The sequence below is a fragment of the Ciconia boyciana genome, chromosome 32 (genome assembly GCF_034638445.1).
Source record: "Ciconia boyciana chromosome 32, ASM3463844v1, whole genome shotgun sequence".
Taxonomy (NCBI): domain Eukaryota; kingdom Metazoa; phylum Chordata; class Aves; order Ciconiiformes; family Ciconiidae; genus Ciconia; species Ciconia boyciana.
The window spans coordinates 837,935-856,207 of record NC_132965.1 but is presented as its reverse complement, the minus strand read 5'-3'; the positions used below and the strand labels follow the sequence as shown (position 1 = coordinate 856,207).

Genomic DNA, 18,273 nt, shown 5'->3' with positions numbered 1-18,273 from the left:
CCAAACTGGGACCCTCCATGTTACGTCATACTGGGGGGGCGGGACACCATCCCCTCCCAAACTGGGGGACACCCCCCCCCCCCCCAGTTACCCCATACTGGGGTTCTCCTCCCCCAAACTGGGCTCCCCCCCAGTGCCCAACTGGTCGGGGGGGGGGGGGCGGTACAAAAAAGTCGTTTATTGTATAAAAAGACCCTTAAAAACACGCCAGAGGCGTGGCCAAGCGGCAGGGGCGGGGCTTGAAGGGGCGGGACCGAGCATGGTCAGGGCTGCCTGGGCGGGGCTAGACACTACAGGGCGTGGCTTAGCCCGTGGGATGGGAGGTGGCTGTGAGGGGGGGGCGTGGCTATAGGGGAGAGGGTGGGGTTATGGGCGGAGCATGGCAAGACGGGGCGGGGCTTCACATGGGGCAGCTGCAGGCAGTGGGGAGCGGGTGGGGGGTGCGGGGGGCGTAGCCTCAGGGGAGGGGGTGTGGCCTCCGGGGAGGAGGCGTGGCCTCTGAGGATGGGGGCGTGGTCAGTCGGAGTCCACCGGCTCCCCCTTCAGCAGCAGCTTCTTCCCGCAGCGCGGGACCAGCCCCTCCCCCCGTGGGCGGCGACCCTTTGCCCTGGGGGGGGGGGGTCAGGGACCCTCATACCCCCCCATGCACCCACCACACCCCCCAACCCCGGGGACCCAAGTGTCCGCCACCCTGACACCCCTCTCCCCCTCCAAGGGCACCCTGACACCCCCCTCAATGGGACCCAGGCACCCCACCCCTCCCTGAGGGACCCAGGTGACCCTCACCCCCCCCCACCCCATGACCCCCCTCCAAGGGGACCCAGGCACCCTCATATCCCCCCGCCCCGACCCAGGGGACCCACAGGCATCCAGGACACCCCCCACCCCCAGGGGACCCCGGCATCCGGCCACCCCACCCTCACCCCCACCCTGGGTGGGTGGGGCACCCAGGGGTCCCGGGACTCACGGCCGTGGCGGTGCCGCCCCCTCGGCCGCCTCCAGCGCCTCGTTGATCTCCTTCAGCATCTCATAGCGGCGGCGCCCACGGACCTGCACACCCCCCCCAAAAAAAAGGGGACCCCCGGTGTCCGGGATGGCCCTGGACCCCCACCCTTTAGGGACCCCCTGCCTCCCCCACCACCCCCCCAGGCCACCCAAGTGTCCCCTTGGACCCCCTGTGTCCCCTGGGACCCCCCAAGTGCCCCCAAGACCCCTCAGCTGCTCCCTGGGATCCCAAATTGCATCCCCCCCAGGACCCCCAAGTGTCCCCGGGCCCCCAACTGCTTTGTGGGACCCCAAATTGCCTCCTGGGACCCCAAATTTTTCTCCTCCTGCAACCCCTGAACAAGCCCTGGGACCCCCAAGTGCCCCCAGGACCCCTAACTGCTCCCTGGGACCCCCACTTGCTCCCTGAGACCCCCAACTGCTCCAAGAGACCCCTAAATTGGCCCCCAGAACCCCAAATTGCTCCCCTGGGACCCCTAAGCACCCCCTGGGACCCTCAACTGCCCCAAGGGACCCCAAATTCCCACCTCGGGACCCCAACTGACACAGGGGACCCCAAATTGACCCCCGGACCCCAAATTGCCCCCTGGCACCCCTGAACACCCCTGGGACTCTCAACTGCCCCAAGGGACCCCAAATTCCCCCTTGGGACCCCAGCTGACCCATGGGACCCCAAATTGCCCCCTGGGACCCCAAAATTGCCCACCCAGAACCCCAAATTCCCCCGGGACCCCTAAAAACCCCCAGGACCCTCAACTCCCCAAGGGACCCCAAATTCCTTCCGAGACCCCCCAACTGACCCATGGGACTCCAAATTGCCCCCTGGGACCCCCAAATTGACGTCCCCGGGACCCATAAAAACCCCTGGGACCCTCAACTCCACCAAGGGACCCCAAATTCCCCCTTGGGACCCCCAACTGGCCCATGGGACCCCAAATTGCCCCCTGGGACCCTCCAGCTCACCCATGGGACCCCGAATTTCCCCTTGGGACCCCAAGTGACTCAGGGGACCCCAAATTTCCCCTTCGGACCCCCAAATTGCTCCCCTGGGACCCCTAAAAACCCCCTGGGACCCTCAACTGCCCCAAAGGACCTCCAAATTCCCCCCTTGGGACCCCCAACTGACCCATGGGACCCCAAATACCCCCTTGGGACGCCCAACTGACCCATGGGACCCCAAATACCCGCCTCGGGACCCCAACTGACCCATGGGACCCCAAATACCCCCTCAGGACCCCAACTGACCCATGGGACCCCAAATACCCCCTTGGGACGCCCAACTGACCCATGGGACCCCCAAATACCCCCTCAGGACCCCAACTGACCCATGGGACCCCCAAATACCCCCTCGGGACCCCAACTGACCCATGGGACCCCAAATACCCCCTCGGGACCCCCAACTGACCCATGGGACCCCAAATACCCCCCTCGGGACCCCAACTGACCCATGGGACCCCAAATACCCCCTCAGGGACCCCAACTGACCCATGGGACCCCAAATACCCCCTCGGGACCCCAACTGACCCATGGGACCCCAAATACCCCCTCGGGACCCCCAACTGACCCATGGGACCCCAAATACCTCCCTCAGGACCCCAACTGACCCATGGGACCCCAAATACCCCCTCGGGACCCCAACTGACCCATGGGACCCCAAATACCCCCTCGGGACCCCAACTGACCCATGGGACCCCAAATTGCCTGCTGGCACCCCCAAATTTCCCCGCCCCAGGGCTGACCTGCAGGTAGAAGACCTCAGTGTCGGGGTTCAGCACCCGCTTCTTGGAGCTCTCGGGGGCTTCAGGCAGGGGTGGCAGGACTGGGGGGGGCGGGGGGGGAAAGGGGCTGGCACCCAGGCATTTGAGAGGGACCCAGGACCCCCCCCCAAAAAAGACCCCAGGTGTCCAGGGGGACCCAGAGACCACCCCCCCCCAAAAACCCAGCTGTCCAGGGGACCCCACAGACCCCACCCCCACCCCCACATGCATCTGGGAGGGACCCAGAGACACCCCCCGCCCCCAGGACCCCCAAGAGACCCAGGGATCACCCCAAGGACGCAGGTGTCTGGGGACCCCATGAACCCCCCACCGATCGAGGTGTCTGGGGGGGATGCAGGCATCTGCGGGACCCCCCCAAGGGACCCAGGCATCCGGGAAACCCCCAGGGACCCCCCCAAGGGACCCAGGCATCCGGGGACCCCCCAAGGGACCCAGGGGACCCCAGGGACCCCCCAAGGGACCCAGACATCTGGGGCACCCCCAAGGGACCCAGGGACCCCCCAAGGGACCCAGACATCTGGGGCACCCCCAAGGGACCCAGGGACCCCCCAAGGGACCCAGGCATCTGGGGACCCCCCAAGGGACCCAGGGGACCCCAGGGACCCCCCAAGGGACCCAGACATCTGGGGCACCCCCAAGGGACCCAGGGGACCCCCCAAGGGACCCAGACATCTGGGGGACCCCCCCCAAGGGACCCAGGGGCCCCAGGGACCCCCAAGGGACCCAGGCATCCGGGGAACCCCCAGGGACCCCCAAGGGACCCAGACATCTGGGGACCCCCCAAGGGACCCAGGGGACCCCAGGGACACCCCCAAGGGACCCAGACATCTGGGGCACCCCCAAGGGACCCAGGGACCCCCCAAGGGACCCAGGCATCCGGGGAACCCCAGGGACCCAGGGACCCCCAAGGGACCCAGACATCTGGGGGACCCCCCCCAAGGGACCCAGGGGACCCCCCAAGGGACCCAGGCATCCGGGAGACCCCCCCCTCAAGGGACCCAGGCATCTGGGGAACCCCCAGGGACCCCCCCAAGGGACCCAGGGGACCCCCAGAGACCCCCCCAGGCGACCCAGACATCTGTGTGCCCCCCCCCAGGGACCCACACATCTGGGGCTCCCCCCCCATCCCATCCCAATTGCCCTCCAAGAAAGAACCCAGCACCACCCCCCGCCACTTCCCCTTTGTGGCCCTGCCCCTCCTCCCTGACCCTGCCCCTCCTCCCTGACCCCGCCTCCCCCTCGCCCCGGCCCCGCCCTCACCCTGCTTGGCCCCGCCCTTGGCCCCGCCCCTCTTGCGGAAGTTCTCCTCCTCGATCTTGCGGTCCCGGCCGGGGCAGGCGCAGACCCGGACCTCGAAGCATCGACGCCCCAAGATCTGTCCCCTGCGGGGGGGGACCCAGGCGTCCGGGGGGCACCCAGGTGTCCGGGGACCCCCAGGGACCCCTCCCCACCCACCCACCGATCCAGGAGTCCGGGGGTACCCAGGACCCCCCACCCACCCAACAATCCACGAGTCCGGGGGGGCACCCAGGGACCCCCCCCCACCCACCCAACAATCCAGGAGTCCGGGGGGGCACCCAGGGACCCCCCCCACCCAACAATCCAGGAGTCCGGGGGGCACCCAGGTGTCTGGGGACCCCCAGGGACCCCTCCACCCACCTAAGGATTCAGGCGTCTGGGGAGCACCCAGGGACCCCCCCCACACCCAAGGATCCAGAAGTCCGGGGGGCACCCAGGGACCCCCCCCCCAACAATCCAGGTGTCCGGGGACACCCAGGGACACCCCCCCCCCCCCCAAAGGATCCAGGAGTGCGGGGGGGCACCCAGGGACCCCCCACCCACCCAACAATCCAGGAGTCCGGGGGGGCACCCAGGTGCCTGGGGACCCCCAGGGACCCCCTCCACCCACCTAAGGATTCAGGCGTCTGGGGGAGCACCCAGGGACCCCCCACACCCAAGGATCCAGGAGTCCGGGGGCACCCAGGGACCCCCCACCCACCCACCCAACAATCCAGGAGTCCGGGGGGCACCCAGGTGTCTGGGGACCCCCCCCCATCACCCAAGGATCCAGGAGTCCGGGGGGAACCCAGGCATCCAGGGACCCCCATGGAGCCAAGCATCTGGGGACCCCAGGGACCCCCCTCACCCAGGGACCCCCTCACCCAGGGACCACCCTTACCCATGGACCCAGGTATGCAGGGGACCCCACAGACCATCCCAGGGGACACCCCCCCCAAGGGACCCAGGCATCTGGGGACCCCCCTCACCCAAGGACCCCCTCACCCAGGGACCCACACATCTGGGGACCCTCAAGGGCCACCTCCCCACCCACCCAAGGACCCAGACATCTTGGGGGGGGACCCCAGGCATCCAGGAACCCCCCCCTCACCCAGGGCACCCAACCACCTGCAGAACCCACATGTACCCCCCCCCCCCCCCCCAAATTGTTCAGGGTAGAGGGGACCCAGGCATCCGGGGACCCCCTCCCCCATCCCAAGGGCACCCAAGCACCCAGGGTAGGGGGGGACCCAGGTGTTTGGGACATGGGGGGGGGGCGGGGGGGGGGACACCCAGGCATCCGGCTCACCCCGGCCCCTCCAGCGTGAGGATGGCCAGGATCGGGCGCCTGTTCATGCCCCCCATGCACGAGCTGTTGCACATGAAGTTGTAAAGCACGGTGGTACAGTCGGAGCCCACCTGCGAGGGGAGGGGGACACGGTTACGGGGCAGGGGACACCCCAAAACCGCCCCCCCTCCCCCTCCAGCACCTCCAAATCCCCCCCCCCAGAGCCCTGCCCAGGGGTCCCGGGGGGGTATTTGAGGTCCCAGGGGGTTATTTTGGGGTCTAGAAAACTATTTAGGGGTTCTAAAGGAAGAGTATTAGGGTCGCTGGGGGGCATTTAGGGGTCCTGGGGGGATATTTTGGGGTCCTGGGGGTTATTTGGGGACCTCAGGGGTGTTTGGGGTCTGGGGGGTATTTGGGGATACCAGGGGGCATATTTGGGGTCCCAGGGAGTTATTCTAGGGTCTAGAAAACTATTTAGGGGTTCTAAAGGAACTATTAGGGTCGCTGGGGGCATTTAGGGGGTCCTGGGGGGGATATTTTGGGGTCCTAGGGGGTTATTTCGGGATCTCAGGGGGTGTTTGAGGGTCTGGGGGTATTTGGGGATACTGGGGGTATTTGGGGTCCCAGGGGCTTATTCTAGGGTCTAGAAAAATATTTAGGGGTCCAAGGAGGGGTATTAGGGTCGCTGGGGGCATTTAGGGGTCCTGGGGGTATTTTGGGGTCCTGGGGGTTATTTGGGGACCTCAGGGGTGTTTGGGGTCTGGGGGTATTTGGGGATACTGGGGGTATTTGGGGTCCCAGGGGATTATTTTGGGGTCTAGGAAAGTATTTAGGGGTCCCAGGAGGGGTATTAGGGTCGCTGGGGGCATTTAGGGGTCCTGGGGGTATTTGGGGATACTGGGGGGTATTTGAGGTCCCAAGAGGTTATTTTGGGGGTCTACAAAAGCATTTAGGGGTCCCAAAGGAGGTATTGGGGTCCCTCGGAGGGTATTTTGGGGTCTGGGGGGGCTATTTGGGGATCTCAGGGGTGTTTGGGGGTCTGGGGGGTATTTGGGGATACCAGGGGCATATTTGGGGTCCCAGGGGTTATTCTAGGATCTAGAAAAATATTTAGGGGTCCCAGGAGGGTATTAGGGTCCCTGGGGGCATTTAGGGGTCCTGGGGGTATTTTGGGGTCCTAGGGGTTATTTGGGGATCTCAGGGGTGTTTGAGGGTCTGGGGGGTATTTGGGGATACTGGGGGCATATTTGGGGTCCCAGGGATTATTTTGGGGTCTAGAAAAGTATTTAGGGGTCCCAGGAGGGGTATTAGGGTCGCTGGGGGCATTTAGGGGTCCTGGGGGGTATTTTGGGGTCCTGGGGGTTATTTGGGGACCTCAGGGGTGTTTGGGGTCTGGGGGTATTTGGGGATACTGGGGGGTATTTGAGGTCCCAAGAGATTATTTTGGGGGTCTACAAAAGCATTTAGGGGTCCCAAAGAGTATTAGGGTCGCTGGGGGCATTTAGGGGTCCTGGGGGATATTTTGGGGTCCTGGGGGTTATTTGGGGACCTCAGGGGGTGTTTGGGGGTCTGGGGGTATTTGGGGATACTGGGGGACATATTTGGGGTCCCAGGGGTTATTCTAGGGTCTAGAAAACTATTTAGGGGTCCCAGGAGGGGTATTAGGGTCGCTGGGGGCATTTAGGGGTCCTGGGGGGATATTTTGGGGTCCTGGGGGTTATTTGGGGATCTCAGGGGGTGTTTGGGGGTCTGGGGGTATTTGGGGATACTGGGGGCATATTTGGGGTCCCAGGGGTTATTCTAGGATCTAGAAAAATATTTAGGGGTCCCAGGAGGGTATTAGGGTCGCTGGGGGCATTTAGGGGTCCTGGGGGGTATTTTGGGGTCCTGGGGGGTTATTTGGGGACCTCAGGGGGTCTTTGAGGGTCTGGGGGTATTTGGGGATACTGGGGGGTATTTGGGGTCCCAGGGGATTACTTTGGGGGTCTAGAAAAGTATTTAGGGGTCCCAGGAAGAGTATTAGGGTCGCTGGGGGCATTTAGGGGTCCTGGGGGGTATTTGGGGATACTGGGGGGTATTTGAGGTCCCAAGAGGTTATTTTGGGGTCTACAAAAGCATTTAGGGGTCCCAAAGGAGGTATTGGGGTCCCTCGGAGGGTATTTTGGGGTCCTGGGGGTTATTTGGGGACCTCAGGGGGTGTTTGGGGGTCTGGGGGTATTTGGGGATACCAGGGGGCATATTTGGGGTCCCAGGGAGTTATTCTAGGGTCTAGAAAAATATTTAGGGGTCCCAGGAGGGGTATTAGGGTCCCTGGGGGGCATTTAGGGGTCCTGGGGGGATATTTGGGGGTCCTGGGGGTTATTTGGGGATCTCAAGGGGTGTTTGGGGGTCTGGGGGGGTATTTGGGGATACTGGGGGCATATTTGGGGTCCCAGGGGTTATTCTAGGGTCTAGAAAAGTATTTAGGGGTCCCAGGAGGGGTATTAGGGTCCCTGGGGGGCATTTAGGGGTCCTGGGGGATATTTGGGGTCTGGGGGTATTTGGGGATACTGGGGGTTATTTGGGGTCCCAGGGGATTATTTTGGGGTCTAGAAAAGTATTTAGGGGTCCCAGGAGGGGTATTAGGGTCGCTGGGGGCATTTAGGGGTCCTGGGGGTATTTGGGGATACTGGGGGGGTATTTGAGGTCCCAAGAGGTTATTTTGGGGGTCTACAAAAGCATTTAGGGGTCCCAAAGGAGGTATTGGGGTCCCTCGGAGGGTATTTTGGGGTCCTGGGGGTTATTTGGGGATCTCAGGGGGTGTTTGGGGGTCTGGGGGTATTTGGGGATACTGGGGGTATTTGGGGTCCCAGGGGGTTATTCTAGGGTCTAGAAAACTATTTAGGGGTCCCAGGAGGGGTATTAGGGTCGCTGGGGGCATTTAGGGGTCCTGGGGGGATATTTTGGGGTCCTGGGGGTTATTTGGGGATCTCAGGGGGTGTTTGGGGGTCTGGGGGTATTTGGGGATACCAGGGGTATTTGGGGTCCCAGGGGATTATTCTAGGGTCTAGAAAATATTTAGGGGTCCCAGGAAGAGTATTAGGGTTGCTGGGGGCATTTAGGGGTCCTGGGGGTACTTTGGGGTCCTGGGGGTTATTTGGGGACCTCAGGGGTGTTTGGGGTCTGGGGGTATTTGGGGATACCAGGGGGTATTTGGGGTCCCAGGGAGTTATTCTAGGGGTCTAGAAAAGTATTTAGGGGTCCCAGGAAGAGTATTAGGGTCGCTGGGGGGCATTTAGGGGGTCCTGGGGGATATTTTGGGGTCCTGGGGGTTATTTGGGGATCTCAGGGGTGTTTGAGGGTCTGGGGGTATTTGGGGATACTGGGGGCATATTTGGGGTCCCAGGGGATTATTCTAGGGTCTAGAAAATATTTAGGGGTCCCAGGAAGAGTATTAGGGTTGCTGGGGGCATTTAGGGGTCCTGGGGGATATTTTGGGGTCCTGGGGGTTATTTGGGGATCTCAAGGGGTGTTTGGGGGTCTGGGGGTATTTGGGGATACTGGGGGTATTTGGGGTCCCAGGGGGTTATTCTAGGGTCTAGAAAAATATTTAGGGGTCCCAGGAGGGGTATTAGGGTCGCTGGGGGCATTTAGGGGTCCTGGGGGGATATTTTGGGGTCCTGGGGGCTGTGTGGGGATCTCAGGAGGTGTTTGGGGTCTGGGGGTATTTGGGGTCCCAGGAGAATATTTATGGGTCCCAGATAGGGTATTTGGGGTCTGGAAGGCTCTTTAGGGGTACTTGGGGGTATTTGGGGTCCCAGAAACATATTTTGGGGTATCTGAGAACTATTTGGGGTCCCACAGGGGTATTTGGGGTTTGGGGGTATTTGGGGAGATATTTGGGGTCCCAGAAAGATATTTTGGGGTATCTGGGAGGTATTTGGGGTCCCAAGGGGAGTATTTTGGGGTCAGGGGGTATCTGGGGTACTTTGGGGTGCATTTGGGGTCCTAGGGGGTACCCAGGGGTCTGGGGAGGCTCAAGGGGAATTTGGGGTCCCAGGGGAGTATTTGGGGGTCTGAGGGGGTATTTGGGGGTACCTGGGAGGGGGATTTGGGGTCCATGGGGGTATTTTGGGGTAAAAGGGGGATATTGAGGAATGGAGGAGTCCCACAGGAATATTTTGGGGTTCATGGGGGTATATAGGGATCACAGAGAGGCTATGGGGGTATTTGGGGGTCCTTGGGGGGTATCTGGGGGTCCTGGGGGGTATTTGGGGTCCTGGGGGTATTTGGGATTCTGGGGGGTATTTGGAGGTCCAGGGAAGGTATTTGCGTTCCTGGGGGTATTTGGGGTCCAGGGGGTATTTGGGATTCTGGGGGGTATTTGAGGGTCCAGGGGGTTATTTGGGGTTCTGGGGGGTATTTGGGATTCTGGGGGGTATTTGGGGTCCAGGGGGGTTATTTGGGGTTCTGGGGGTATTTGGGAGTCCAGGAGGAGTATTTGGGGGTCCAGGGGGTATCTGGGGTTCTGGGGGGTATTTGGGGTCCAGGGGGTATTTGGGATTCTGGGGGTATTTGGGGTCCAGGGGGTATTTGGGGTTCTGGGGGGTATTTGGGGTCCAGGGGGTATTTGGGATTCTGGGGGGTATTTGAGGGTCCAGGGGGTATTTGGGGTTCTGGGGGCTGTTTGGGGGTCCAGGGGGTATTTGGGGTTCTGGGGGCTGTTTGGGGTCCAGGGGGTATTTGGGGTTCTGGGGAGTATTTGGGGGTCCAGGGGGTATTTGGGGTTCTGGGGGGTATTTGGGGTCCAGGGGGTATTTGGGATTCTGGGGGGTATTTGGGGGTCCAGGGGGTATTTGGGGGTCCAGGGGGTATTTGGGGTTCTGGGGGGTATTTGGGGTCCAGGGGGGTATTTGGGGTTCTGGGGGGTATTTGAGGGTCCAGGGGGTTATTTGGGGTTCAGGGGGTATTTGGGGTTCTGGGGGTATTTGGGGTCCAGGGGTTATTTGGGGTTCTGGGGGTATTTGGGAGTCCAGGAGGAGTATTTGAGGGTCCAGGGGGTATTTGGGGTTCTGGGGGCTGTTTGGGGTCCAGGGGGGTATTTGGGGTTCTGGGGGTATTTGGGGTCCAGGGGGGTATTTGGGGTTCTGGGGGTGTTTGGGGTCCAGGAGGAGTATTTGGGGGTCAGGGGGGTATTTGGGGTTCTGGGGGGTATTTGGGGGTCCAGGGGGTATTTGGGGGTCTAGGGGGTATTTGGGGTTCTGGGGGCTATTTGGGGGTCCAGGGGGTATTTGGGGTTCTGGGGGTATTTGAGGGTCCAGGGGGTATTTGGGATTCTGGGGGTATTTGGGGTCCAGGGGGTATTTGGGGGTCCAGGAGGAGTATTTGGGGGTCTGGGGGGTATTTGGGGTTCTGGGGGGTATTTGGGGTCCAGGGGGGTATTTGGGGTTCAGGGGGTGTTTGGGGGTCCAGGAGGGGTATTTGGGGGTCTGGGGGTATTTGGGGGTCCAGGGGGTATCTGGGGTCCTGGGGGGTCAGGAGGGTCCCAGGAGGGATTTTGGGGTCCCGGGGGGGTGTCTGGGGTTTTTGGGGGGGGTACCTCGGGGGCTCGTAGGGCACGGCCACGCTGTGCCGCTTGGTGGTCTCGTCGTCGTGGTAACGAGCCTGGGGTTCCCCTCCACCCGGATCAGGTGCTGGGCGGGGGCCAGGCCTGCGAGGGGGACCCCAAATCAGCCCCCGACCCTCAACCCCCCCCCGCACCCCCAGACACCCCCTCCTGCACCCCTATATCGCCCCTGGACCCCCTATTCTCCCCAAGGGCCAATACCCTCCCCTCTCAGCACCCCCAATGACCCCCCAGCCCCCCAATATCCCCACACCCCCAGCCCCCAACACCCCCAGCCCCCCAACATCCCCACACCCCCAGCCCCCAATTCCCCAAGCCCCCCAACCCCTGACCCCTCCCAGCCCCCCAATACCCCCAGCCCCCCAATATCCCCACACCCCCAGCTCCCCGACAGTCCCCAGCCCCCTGACACCCCCCAGCCCCCCGATACTCCCCAGCCCCCAATATCCCCATGCCCCCAGCCCCCAACACCCCCAGCCCCCAATATCCCCACACCCCCCAGCCCCCGATACTCCCCAGCCCCCCAATATCCCCACACCCCCAGCTCCCTGACACCCCCACCCCCAAGCCCTCCAACCCCAACTCCCCAGCCCCCAACACCCCCAGCCCCCCAATATCCCCACACCCCCAGCTCCCTGACACCCCTCAGCCCCCCAACACCCCCCAGCCCCCAATATCCCCATGCCCCCAGCCCCCAACACCCCCAGCTCCCCGACACCCCCCAGCCCCCCAACTCCCCCCAGCCCCCAATATCCCCCACCCCAAACCCCTCCAACCCCAACTGCCCCAGCCCCCCAACAACCCCCAGCCCCCAATATCCCCACTCCCCCAGCTCCCGACACCCCCACCCCCAAGCCCCTCCAACCCCAACTCCCCAGCCCCCCAACACCCCCAGCCCCCCAATATCCCCACACCCCCAGCTCCCGACACCCCCAGCCCCCAACACCCCCCAGTCCCCCAATATCCCCACGCCCAACCCCCCAGTCCCCCAATATCCCCACGCCCCAGCCCCCCAACACCCCCAGCCCCCAACATCCCCACGCCCCAGCCCCCCAACACCCCCCAGCCCCCAACATCCCCACGCCCCACCCCCAACACCCCCACCCCCAAACCCCTCCAACCCCAACTCCCCCAGCCCCCAAGCCCTCCAACCCCACCCAAAGGCCCCCAGCCCCCAATACCCCCCCCCAATTCCCTCCCATCCCAGAGGGGGGGTCCTCACCGTCTCCGGGCCCCCCGCACCTCTCGTGGTGGGGGCAGCGCCGCACCACCTCGGCCACGTGCTCCGATTTCTTGTAGACGGCGACGGCGCGGAGCAGAGCCCCGGGGGGCGGCGGGACCCCCACCCTCACCTGCACCGGGCAGGGCTTGGCCAGCCGGCAGTACAGCTTGTTCAGCTCGGGGAGTACTGGGGGCGCGGGGGGGGGAAGGGTTGGGACCCTGGGCTGGGACCCCCCCATAGCGCCCAGATACATGGGACCCCCGTCTAGGACCCCCCAGATGCCTGGGTGCCCCATTTAGGACCCCCCATAGCACCCAGATACATGGGATCCCCGTCTAGGACCCCCAGATGCCTGGGTCCCCAATTTGGGACCCCCATAGCACCCATACACATGGGACCCCCACTACGACCCCCAAACGCCTGGGTCCCCCATCTAGGACCCCCCATAGCACCCAGACACATGGGACCCCCACTAGGACCCCCCAGATGCCTGGGTCCCCAATTTAAGACCCCCACCATAGTGCTCAGACATATGGGACCCCCATCTAGGACCCCCCATAGCACCCACACATGGGACCCCCAGCTAGGACCCCCAAACGCCTGGGTCCCCAATTTAGGACCCCCCATAGCACCCAGACACATGGGACCCCACTACGACCCCCAAACGCCTGGGTCCCCACCTAGGACCCCCCCATAGCACCCAGACACATGGGACCCCACTACGACCCCCAAATGCCTGGGTCCCCCATTTAGGCCCCCCCCATAGCACCCACTCACATGGGACCCCACCTAGGACCCCCAGATGCCTGGGTGCCCCATCTAGGACCCCCCATAGTGCTCAGACATATGGGACCCCCATCTAGGACCCCCCATAGCACCCACAAACATGGGACCCCCACCTAGGACCCCCAGATGCCTGGGTGCCCCATTTAAGACCCCCCATAGTGCTCAGACATATGGGACCCCATCTAGGACCCCCCATAGCACCCACACACATGGGACCCCCACCTAGCACCCCTGGATGCCTGGGTCCCCAATTTGGGACCCCCATAGCACCCATACACATGGGACCCCCACTACGACCCCCAAACGCCTGGGTCCCCCATCTAGGACCCCCCATAGCACCCACACACATGGGACCCCACTAGGACCCCCAGATGCCTGGGTCCCCCATCTAGGACCCCCCATAGCACCCAGATACATGGGACCCCCGTCTAGGACCCCCAGATGCCTGGGTGCCCCATCTAGGACCCCCCATAGCACCCAGATACATGGGATCCCCGTCTACGACCCCCCAGATGCCTGGGTCCCCATCTAGGACCCCCCCATAGCACCCACACACATGGGACCCCCACTAGGACTCCCCAAACGCCTGGGTCCCCCATCTAGGACCCCCCATAGCACCCAGACACATGGGACCCCACCTAGGACCCCCAAACGCCTGGGTCCCCCATCTAGGACCCCCCATAGCACCCAGACACATGGGACCCCCATCTAGGACCCCCAAACGCCTGGGTCCCCAATTTGGGACCCCCCCCATAGCACCCAGACACATGGGACCCCCACTAGGACCCCCAAATGCCTGGGTTCCCTATTTAGGCCCCCCCCATAGCACCCACTCACATGGGACCCCCACCTAGGACCCCCAGATGCCTGGGTCCCCATCTAGGACCCCCCATAGTGCTCAGAGATATGGGACCCCATCTAGGACCCCCCCATAGCACCCACAAACATGGGACCCCCACCTAGGACCCCTAGATGCCTGGGTCCCTCATTTAAGACCCCCATAGTGCTCAGACATATGGGTCCCCCATCTAGGACCCCCCATAGCACCCAGACACATGGGACCCCACCTAGCACCCCCTGGATGCCTGGGTCCCCAATTTGGGACCCCCCCATAGCACCCATACACATGGGACCCCCACTACGACCCCCAAACGCCTGGGTCCCCCACCTAGGACCCCCCATAGCACCCAGACACATGGGACCCCCACTACGACCCCCAAACGCCTGGGTCCCCCACCTAGGACCCCCCCCATAGCACCCACACACATGGGACCCCACTACGACCCCCAAACGCCTGGGTCCCCCATCTAGGACCCCCCATAGCACCCAGACATATGGGACCCCCATCTAGGACCCCCCATAGCACCCATACACATGGGACCCCCACTACGACCCCCAAACGCCTGGGTCCCCCATCTAGGACCCCCCCATAGCACCCACACACATGGGACCCCCACTACGACCCCCAAACGCCTGGGTCCCCCATCTAGGACCCCCCATAGCACCCAGACACATGGGACCCCACTAGGACCCCCCCCATAGCACCCACACACAGGGGACCCCACCTAGGACCCCCAAACGCCTGGGTCCCCAATTTAGGACCCCCCATAGTGCTCAGACATATGGGACCCCCATCTAGGACCCCCCCATAGCACCCAGACACATGGGACCCCCACTAGGACCCCCAAACGCCTGGGTCCCCCATCTAGGACCCCCCCATAGCACCCAGACACATGGGACCCCACTAGACCCCCAAACGCCTGGGTCCCCCATCTAGGACCCCCCCATAGCACCCACAAACATGGGACCCCCACCTAGGACCCCAGATACCTGGGTCCCCCATCTAGGACCCCCATAGTGCTCAGACGTATGGGACCCCATCTAGGACCCCCCATAGCACCCACACACATGGGACCCCCACCTGGGACCCCCAAATGCCTGGGTCCCCCAGATGCTGGGGTCCCCCAGATGCCACAGTGCCCCCAACCCCTGTCCCCCCCACCCCTGAGTCCCCCAGATCCCGGGGTCCCCCAACCCCTGGGTCCCCATCCCCTGGGTGCCCCCACCCCCGGGTCCCCCCATATCCCAGGGTCCCCCAGACACTGGGGTCCCCCAACCCCCGTCCCCCCACCCCTGGGTCCCCCCAACCCCTGGGTCCCCCATCCCCTGGGTGCCCCCACCCCCGGGTCCCCCCATATCCCAGGGTCCCCCAGATGCCGGGGTCCCCCCAACCCCCGCCCCCCGGATCCCCCTGGGTCCCCCCCAACCCCCCACCCCCACATCCCACCCCGGATCCCAGGGTCCCCCCATATCCCAGGGTCCCCCAGATGCTGGGGTCCCCCCAACCCCCGTCCCCCCACCCCTGGGTGCCCCCAACCCCTGGGTCCCCATCCCCTGGGTGCCCCCACCCCCGGGTCCTCCCCATATCCCAGGGTCCCCCAGACGCCAGGGGTCCCCCAACCCCCGCCCCCCCCATCCACCCCCGGATCCCAGGGTCCCCCCACCCCTGGGTGCCCCAACCCCTGGGTGCCCCCACCCCCGGGTCCCCCCATATCCCAGGGTCCCCCAGATGCCGGGGTCCCCCAACCCCCACATCCACCCCGGATCCCAGGGTCCCCCAACCCCTGGGTCCCCAGATGCCGGGTCCCCCCAACCCCCATCCCCCGGGGTCCCCCAGACGCCGGGGTCCCCCAGATCCCGGGTCCCCCATCCCCTGGGTCCCCCAACCCCCGCTCCCCCCCCCCCCGGATCCGGGGTCCCCCCCAACTCACGGTGCAGGTGACAGACTTGGCGGTCCCGGCCTCCAGGAAGCCCAAACGGAAATTGTGGTGGCCCTCGTAGTCCTCGGTGGAGGGGACCACCGGGGAGGGACCAGCGGGGAGGGGGCACCGGGGGAGGGGGCTCCGCAGGGGGGCGGCACCAGCACCCCCGGGGGCTCCGGGGGTGGCTCCAGGGGCTCAGCTCCTGCTGGGGGGGTGTTAGGGTGCTTGGGTCCCCTTTGGGGCACCCAGAGCCTGGGGTCCCTTTTGGGGGGGTCCCTGGATGCCTGGGTCCCCTTTTGGGGGGGTCCCAGGACACCTGGGTCCCCTTTTGGGGGGTCCCGGACACCTGGGTCCCCTTTCAGGGGCACCCTGAGGCTGGGGTCCCTTTTGGGGGGGTCCTGGATGCCTGGGTCCCCTTTGGGGGCACCCAGAGCCTGGGGTCCCTTTGGGGGGGGTCCCCGGATGCCTGGGTCCCCTTTTGGGGGGGGTCTCAGGACACCTGGGTCCCCTTTTGGGGGGGGTCCCGGACACCTGGGTCCCCTTTTGGGGGCACCCCGAGGCTGGGGTCCCTTTTGGGGGGGTCCCTGGATGCCTGGGTCCCCTTTTGGGGGCACCCAGAGCCTGGGGTCCCTTTTGGGGGGGGTCCCCGGATGCCTGGGTCCCCTTTTGGGGGGGGTCCCGGACACCTGGGTCCCCTTTTGGGGGCACCCAGAGCCTGGGGTCCCTTTTGGGGGGGTCCCCGGATGCCTGGGTCCCCTTTTGGGGGGTCTCAGGACACCTGGGTCCCCTTTTGGGGGCACCCCGAGGCTGGGGTCCCTTTTGGGGGGGGTCCCCATACGCCTGGGTCCCCTTTTGGGGGGGTCTCAGGACTCAGGGGTCCCTTTTGGGGGTCCCTGGACACATGGTTCCCATTTTGGGGGGGGCTCAGGACACCTCAGTCCCCTTTTAGGGGGGGTCTCAGGACACCTGGGTCCCCTTTCAGGAGATTTTTTGGGGGGGGGTCCCTGGATGCCTGGGTCCCCTTTTGGGGGGGGGGTCCCTGGACACCTGGGTCCCCTTTTGGGGTTTTTTGGGGGGTCCCCAGATGCCTGGGTCCCCTTTTGGGGGGGGGGTGTCTCAGGACACCTGGGTCCCCTTTTGGGGGTTTTAGGGGGTCTCCAGACTCATGAGTCCCTTTTGGGGGGGTCTCAGGACACCTGGGTCCCCTTTTAGGGTTTGTGTTTTTTTGGGGGGGGTCCCGCACACCCCCCAGCACTCACCCATTCCGGCAGTTCCTCAGGCAGCGAGTGGATGGTATCAGGAAGCCTGAAAAGTGGGGGGGGGGGTTAAGGTCAGAGGTCACCAGGGTGACCCCCACCACCACCACCCCCTCCCCGCCCCCACCCCCCCCGGACCCCCACTCACATGTTCCAGAGGTCGAGGAAGCCCTCGCCCCCAGCAGCGGCTCCAGCTCCTCCGCCATGATGGGGGGGGGGGGGCAGTGCCGGATGTTCTGGGTCCCCTTTTTGGGGGGGGGCTCCCCAACACCTGGGTCCCCTGGGGGGGAGGAGAGAACAAGGAGTTAGAGCAGCCGGATGTCTGGGTCCCCTTTTGGGGGGGGTCACCCCATTCCTGGGGTCCCTTTGGGGGGGTCACCCGATTCCTGGGGTCCCTTTTGGGGGGTCACCCCATTCCTGGGTCCCCTTTGGGGGGTCACCCGAATCCTGGGGTCCCTTTGGGGGGGTCACCCCATTCCTGGGGTCCCTTTTGGGGGGGGGTCACCTGAATCCCGGGGTCCCTTTTGGGGGGTCACCCAAATCCTGGGGTCCCTTTTGGGGGGGTCACCCTACTCCTGGGGGTCCTTTTGGGGTCACCCGGATGCCTTGGTCCCCTTTGGGGAGGGTGGGTCACCCAAATTCTGGGGTCCCTTTTGGGGGTCACCCGGATGCCTTGGTCCCTTTTTGGGGGGGCCTCAGGACGCCTGGGTCCCCTTTGGGGGGTCACCCAATTCCTGGGTCCCCTTTGGGGGGGCAGGGGTCACCCAGACACCTGGGTGCCTGTTTGGGGGTCACCCAATTCCTGGGTCCCTTTTCGGGGGGTCTCAGGATGCCTGGGTCCCCTTTTTGGGGGTCACCTGGATGTGTGGGTCCCCTTTTGGGGGGGTCATCTGAATCCTGGGGTTCCTTTTGGGGGGGGGGTCACCCGGACGCCTTGGTCCCCTTTTGGGGGTCACTTGGATTCCTGGGTCACCTTTTGGGGAGGGGGGTCACCCGGACTCCTGGATCCCCTTCTGGGGGTCACCCCATTCTGGAGTCCCCTTTTGGGGGGGGGTCAACCGGACGCTTGGGTCCTTTTGGGGGTCACCCAGGTTCCTGGGTCCCTTTTGGGGGGGGGTCACCCAATTCCTGGGTCTCTTTTTGGGGGGTCTCAGAACGCCTGGCTCTCCTTTGGGGGGGAGGTCACCCAATTCCTGGGTCCCCTTTTGGGGTGGGGGGTTAACCGGACGCCTGGGTCCCTTTTGGGGGGTCACCCAATTCCTGGGTCCCCTTTTGGGGGGTCACCCGGATGCC

The 18,273-nt window shown here is 64.4% G+C and overlaps 1 protein-coding gene across 1 annotated transcript; it reads right to left on the bottom strand.

Annotated features, from left to right (window-relative positions):
* Positions 1-116: 116 nt before the first annotated feature.
* On the bottom strand, positions 117-17,186 carry TP53 (tumor protein p53). The gene is given in 13 exon segments (XM_072848616.1): positions 117-607; positions 968-1,050; positions 2,745-2,824; positions 4,044-4,165; positions 5,371-5,480; positions 7,257-7,266; positions 10,937-10,994; positions 10,997-11,038; positions 12,177-12,362; positions 15,730-15,918; positions 16,968-17,029; positions 17,129-17,159; positions 17,162-17,186. Coding segments are annotated over 13 exon segments (1,089 nt in total). The 3' UTR covers positions 117-516.
* Positions 17,187-18,273: the final 1,087 nt, after the last annotated feature.